At 41.9% G+C, this 6,590-nt stretch overlaps 1 protein-coding gene across 1 annotated transcript in view; it reads right to left on the reverse strand.

The window, feature by feature from the left end:
• DGKZ (diacylglycerol kinase zeta) overlaps nucleotides 1-5,606 on the reverse strand; it is a 49,657-nt gene extending 44,051 nt beyond the window's left edge. Inside the window, exons 1-3 of the mRNA XM_029284392.1 lie at nucleotides 4,930-5,606; nucleotides 3,330-3,438; nucleotides 2,589-2,684 (exon numbers count right to left, since the gene is read on the reverse strand). Of these exons, the coding sequence (XP_029140225.1) occupies nucleotides 2,589-2,684; nucleotides 3,330-3,438; nucleotides 4,930-5,600 (876 nt within the window). The 5' untranslated portion in view covers nucleotides 5,601-5,606. The remainder of the gene's footprint in view (nucleotides 1-2,588; nucleotides 2,685-3,329; nucleotides 3,439-4,929) is intronic.
• Nucleotides 5,607-6,590: the final 984 nt, after the last annotated feature.

Genomic DNA, 6,590 nt, shown 5'->3' on the forward strand with positions numbered 1-6,590 from the left:
TACTGGTTTACTGTGAAGGAGAGCTGAGGATGTACTTGAGATAAATTCAGATCAGTTCAGATGCTATTCTGGATTGTTTTTGGCATTGCCCCGATGTGAATATTATATATAATAACAATAAAAATAAAAATAACAATAACAACAATAATAATAATAATAATAATAATAATAATAATAATAATAATAATAATAAAGTTGGAAGGGACCTTGGAGGTCATCTAGTCCAACCCCCTGTTCAGGCAGGAAACCCTACACCATTTTGGACAGATGACTGTCCAGTCTCTTCTTAAAAACTTCCAGTGTTGGAGCATTCACCACTTCTGGAGGCAGGTTGTTCCACTGATTAATTGTTCTAACTGTCAGGAGGTTTCTCCTTAGTTCTAGGTTGCTTCTCTCCTTGATTAGTTTCCACCCATTGCTTCTTGTCCTGCCTCCAGGCGCTTTGGAAAATAGCTTGACTCCCTCTTCTTTGTGGCAGCCCCTGAGATATTGGAACACTGCTATCATGTCCCCCCTCGTCCTTCTCTTTGTAAAACTAGACATACCCAATTCCAGCAACCAGTCCTAATATGTTTTAGGAATAGAATAGAATAGAATAGAATAGAATAGAATAGAATAGAATAGAATAGAATAGAATAGAATAGAATAGAATAGAATAGAAATAGAAATAGAATAGAAATTGGAAAGGACCTTGGAGATGTTCTAATCCAGCCCCCTGCTCATTTCAGACAAGTGACTGTTTAGTCTCTTCTTAAAAACCTCCAGTGATGGAGCACCCATGATTTCTGAAGGCAAACTGTTCCACTGGTTAATTGTCCTTAGACTCCTCATTGTTAGGAAGTTTCTCCTTAATTCCAGGCTGCTTCTCCCTTTGGTCAGTTTCCAGCCATTGTTTCTTATCCTGCTGTCTGGTGCTTTGGAGAATAATTTGACTCCCTCTTCTTTGTGGCAGCCCCTCAAATACTGGAATACTGCTATCGTGTCACCCCCGTTTCTTCTTTTCTTTAAACTAGCCAAACCCAAGTTCTCCAACCGTTCTTCATATGCTTTAGTCTCCAGGCTTTTGATAATTTTAGTTGCTCTTCTCTGAACTTTTTCCAAAGTCTCAACATCTTTTTTGTAGTATGGTGACCAAAATTGGTTGCAGTATTCCAGGTGTGGTCTTCACTAGGCTTTTATAAAGCGGTACCAATACTTTTTGATTCTATGCCTCTGTTTATATTACCCAGGATTGTATTAGCTTTTTTGGCTACCGCTGCTGCACACTGCTGGCTCATAATTCACCTTCTAGCTCCTAGCAAGCATACTCATGTTCCATCTCCCTGATGATATTCTGAAAAAGGCCACTGGTGCATCTGTGACTCTGTGACCTTGGATCTTAGCCTGGCCTGCCTATGCTGGTTTTTGCATTCACTAAGCCTATACAACATTCTTGTTTTGAGAGTTATCTTGTTAAAATAAAGGGGGAAAAATGTCTAAAAATATAATTAGTCTGTCAATTTGGAGGGAGGGGAGAGTGCTACTTTAGGGGTAGGACAACATTCCTCATGAATCCATAATTAGACAACAGTTTAGCAGATTTTGGCAAAATTCTCTCCATGCCCATTTCCTACTGAGGGAGAATTCCTCTTGCCTTGAGAGTTTTTGTGAAACTTCCTATGCAATTAAGACTGTTCAAAATAATATAAGTTCACGGCTCATATAGAAAAAGGAAATTAAAACTGAAGATTTTATCAAAAGTGTTCTGCCTGAGGCTTTTATAAACAAATATTAATACTAGCATCACTTAAGAATCATTTCCAGTTTGGAGCAAGATGTCTGCAATATGCTGACAATTCTCAGTTTTACATCTCCTTTCCTACTTGTTATTAGGACTGCAAAAATAGGCTGCAGCAAAGTTCAGGAAAGATAGCTCATTCCGTGGATTTATTTCAAGCTTCAGGAGGATGCATACTTCCTTAACAAGCAGGCTTGCAAAACGAAAGTCTTATTGGTTCCAGCACTGATCCTGAATGGCTGCATATCGGCCGGATGCATTTTACCTTACATGCCTGAAGTCCAAGCTATCTACAGAAACAAATATTTCTGTACAGACCTCTGTGCACTTTGCCACCTAGTTGGCAAGTCCTGCCATAAGAACAGTAACACCAGTAAGGAATTTGGCTTTTTTCTGGATGGGGCTCGCCCTGTAGAACAAAGCGCTACTAGGGCTGAAGGAGGCCCCTCTTTGCTAGCATTTAGGGAGTAACTTAACATTACTTATTCATCCAAAGTGTTTAAGAGTATTATTATAATTTTGGAATTTGTATTCATATGATATTTTAATAACTGTAAAAATAATATTTTGCGGAATTGTTGTAAACCTTTCTAAGTCATAAGAGAGGTGCACAACATATAAAGCATAAATCAATTCAGTAAAATGAGCGCATTTCCTTCCTTTTTTCATGCATCAGTCTGATTACACCAAACAATTTTTTCTACGCTTAGTTTTAATAATTTCCATGTGTCTGATTTCTCCGCTAGGTGGTGATATAGTCTCACATACTCGTGAAGTTTACCAGACAGTGGCTATTTCTTACGAAACTTACCAGCATTTTTGACACACAGTTTTGTTCCCCGACATAGCAGAAGTCCCCAGAGACATTGGTTTCAAACCAGATGTGCTCCCCATAAACTGCAGTCTCCTGAAAGACAGAGGCAATTTAGAACTCCAGGCAAAATTACTCTTAGTTTAGAACCTGACCAGTTTTCCATCATCGTCTACTCTGGTTCAAGGACTTACTTATTTCTTAAGTTCAGCCTCATAATGAACTGGGAAGAGGCACATTATCTTAGTCATACCAGGGATGCACCCATCTAGTGACACGTTATTGCAGCAGAGAAATCGGAATACACATGAACCACAGGATAGGACACCATCATGCTTCGACTTCTCTATGTTGCCTTTCATCAGGAGCCCTGGTGGCACAGTACTTAGAATGCAGTATTGCAGGGTAACTCTGCCCACAGTCTGGAGTTTGATCCTCACAGGCTCAAGGTTGACTTAGCCTTCCATCTTCTGAGGTCGATAAAATAAGGACCCAGATTGTTGGGGGCCATATGCTGACTCTGTAAACCACTTAGAGAGGGCTGTAAAGCACGATGAAGCAGTATATAAGTCTAAGTGTTATTGCTATCTCAAGCAATCTGATTGTGAAGCACTCTGTGGTCAAAGATACTCTCTGCTTCTACCCTTAAAGGCCAACCACGTTGAACTTGATAGTTGCAGCCAAGCTAATGAAAGAGAAACAACCCATTCTTCTGTTCTTTCAACCAAGACAGGAACTTACATTCCAGTCAACAGAGTTACGAATCTCCCTCTCTGAGTCACTTCTTAAGGCAAATGTGGGGTTTGGCTGGGCTACCATGTGCTGGAGACCCGACTTGGCGATGGCTTTTCTGAAAGACAAGAACAAGAGTGGCTGTAAGGACATTTTGTTCACACACAGCAGACCACATGCATTATATTTAAAACCTTGCTGCTAAATAAGGGGAAGAAGAAGAAGAAGAAGAAGAAGAAGAAGAAGAAGAAGAAGAAGAAGAAGAAGAAGAAGAAGAAGAAGAAGAAGAAGAAGAAGAAGAAGAAGAAGAAGAAGAAGAAGAAGAAGAAGAAGAAGAAGAAGAAGAAGAAGAAGAAGAAGAAGAAGAAGAAGAAGAAGAAGAAGAAGAAGAAGAAGAAGAAGAAGANCCCCTTCCTCTAATAAATGCCTAGCATTTGATGAACTCTTGTGCCAGGAGAGTATCAGTGAGGCTTTATTAGCCCCATTCAGGCAGCTATTGCCTTCATTAGGTGCTACAACAGACTAGTACTAAAAAGGTTTCCTTGGGTGCTGCAGCCCACCCATACAAGAAAGGCTTGTTCTGTGGGTGCTAGGATCATCCATGGCTGGAGAACTTTGCTTTATCAGCCCCTTTTTCTTGAATGACTGACTAGGCAGGGTTTAAAAACTATTCCACATTTGTCTGAGTTACAGTATTTGCACAAGAAGGGGTTGTTTGGGGTTTAAGCTAATTCTATTTCTCAATTGCTGACTGAGCTATGGGGTTTGCACCATACGCTTACTTTGCCCTTAATTAACTATAATAAGTATGTTCTATAAGCCCAACTCCCGGAAAAAATTACTCCAGAGATAGAGCATCATTTTTCTCAAAAGACAATTACTTAGGCTATAAGATAAGTCCAATTTCTTGTTGTTTCTCAAGCACAAATATTTAAAGTTGATTGGGGCGGGGGAGATGAACGTAGTTGAAAAGCTAAAAACAATAGTTAAGATTGCGTGTGACTTTTAATTTCTAGTTTGATTTTTTCCCCCTAACCTTGTAGTTTCCAGATGTCTAGACTATAAAATCCCAGCTAGCAGTTAATACATTTGCAACTCTGGGAGTTGCAGTCCCACAACACCTGAAAATATTTACCAGAACAAGAAAATACTGTTTAAACAGCAAGGATAGAGGCAGCTAGTAAAATGCTAGTCTCAGGAATGTCAGATTCAGATTCTTGTTTTATTGTGATTGGGCGGTTTAGCTTCTCATTCATGCATTCAGCTCAAACTCTTTGGAAACAGAATCCAGCCTCCAAAATTAATGAATCCGAATGAGCATTCCTGCTGCCATAGTTTCTCCTCCCTACTCATTACCTCCCCTCCACCCGGATCACCTCCAGCCAAATGATTTTAAAAACCACCTATAAGCCATACATACGTCAAAAGGGCATTGCAGCCTCCAGAGGAGTCACTGCCACAGCTGCTGAGGGCAGGATCCACTCCCAAGCATTTATGGGTACTCAGTGGCAGCCAACTGGTTCCGACAGGCACCTTCCACCTCCTGGCAGCCCTTTCAAACCTGCATGGCTGAAGCAAAGCACTTGGCTTGGGGGTTTCACCCGAGCACCGCCGCTGGTTGAAGTATCTGTAGCGGCCTTGAAGCCCGTAGGCTGCTCTGCTGTGCACAAATTCTGCAGGAAGGAGGTGGGAGGATCTGCGGCGCAGGTAATAAGGGTCTCGTAGGAAAGGCCTTAAATCAGGAAGACGTTGGATTGGGGGAATGGTGTATAGTGAGCACTCAGTCTGCAGTTCCTTCTTTTCAAACTCTGCTCCTTCAGATCCTGAGGAGAGCGCTTCCTCACTCCAGTCACTGTCCACCACCCCATCTTTAGGGGACCCTGAGCTGGAGCTTTCAGTACAATGGGACTGTCTCCTTTCTTCTTCCTTGTACACTTGGATGAGACTGGCTAGCAGCAAAGAGGGCCCTATGAGATGGGTATCTATGGTGTGCACATGGCCCCCACGCTTCTTCTGGACAGAAAATCTAGGGCTCATGCGAGGGGTGGTGGTACTAGATCGCCTCCGGGAACACAACCTACGTTTGCTTGGGAAGCCCAAGCAAGACATCTCTTGAAGTTGACAACTGGATCTGCGCCGGCGTTCCACAAGTATGGTAGAGGGCTGACCTACCACAGAACGCCGCCTGGCTCTGCTCGCAGGCAAGGCCACCACACTGGTGCGCTGGGGCCCTGATGATGCAATCTTCCTCCTGAAGTGCTTTTTGAAAAAGGATTCCATGGAGATTAGGGGCTGTTAACAGAAAAGTATATGTTTTAAATGTGGGGCTCCCTCTTCCCATCTAACTACCTAAAGTACTCCTGAATGTCTAATAATAGATACTTCCAGACTTTCCGCTCCAGCTCCTCTATTGTTACAAGCATTTATCGACTTTTTAAAGCCATATACAGCTCTGTGTCAAAGAGCCAGCCACCTGGAGTTCTAAAACTCTCTGAACTGTGTAATACCAAGACATTGAGAACCATCCAGTTCACCATAAACACTAAGGATGAAAGAAGCTATTACCGAAAGAGCTCTGAGAAAAGGAAGCTTGGTGGATACTTAAAATGAGAGAACTGTTCCATGTATGCTAATAACATTCAGATCATCTACATGTGGTTTTTTTAGAAGTTAGTGTTCAGATAAGCAGAGGTTGAGGTGTCAATAATTCTCATAGTGAACAGATATGCTCATGTACCACAAATTTGCTTGTCCACTTTACACATAGAAAGTAAACCAGATCCATGTAAAATACAATCCTTTGACCTTGCGTATAAACATACAACGAAAGCACCTGACCCATCACAAAACCCATCACAAGACCCTCACTTGACACACCCACACCTGAAGCCCTTATAAACAGAACACTGACATCCGCTAAACTCCACTGAAGATGTTTCCTAGTCTGGTAACGAAACATTCAGAAACCAACTCACAAGCTTGGAGAACGAACCTTCACCCTCACTCTTAGACCCCACCTGTTAATTGGCAGAGCAAGGTCTTAATACTCTTCTGAAAGGCCAGGAGAGTGGGGACTTACGTCACTATTGGGAGTAAAATGATCCAAAGGGAAGGAGCAATGGCAGAGAGGCTGTTTTCCTAGATCCTGTCAATCAAACTGATTGACTGAGTGTCTATGGAGATTCTCAGTCATCCAGGTCATGGTTGTCCCAAAGGTGCTTTTTCAAGAAGCAACTGGACTTTCTTGTTTTTCTTTGAAGATGTTTTACT

This window comes from Protobothrops mucrosquamatus, unplaced genomic scaffold, assembly GCF_001527695.2.
Source record: "Protobothrops mucrosquamatus isolate PMUCROS unplaced genomic scaffold, P.Mucros_1.0 scaffold564, whole genome shotgun sequence".
In the NCBI taxonomy this organism is placed as follows: domain Eukaryota; kingdom Metazoa; phylum Chordata; class Lepidosauria; order Squamata; family Viperidae; genus Protobothrops; species Protobothrops mucrosquamatus.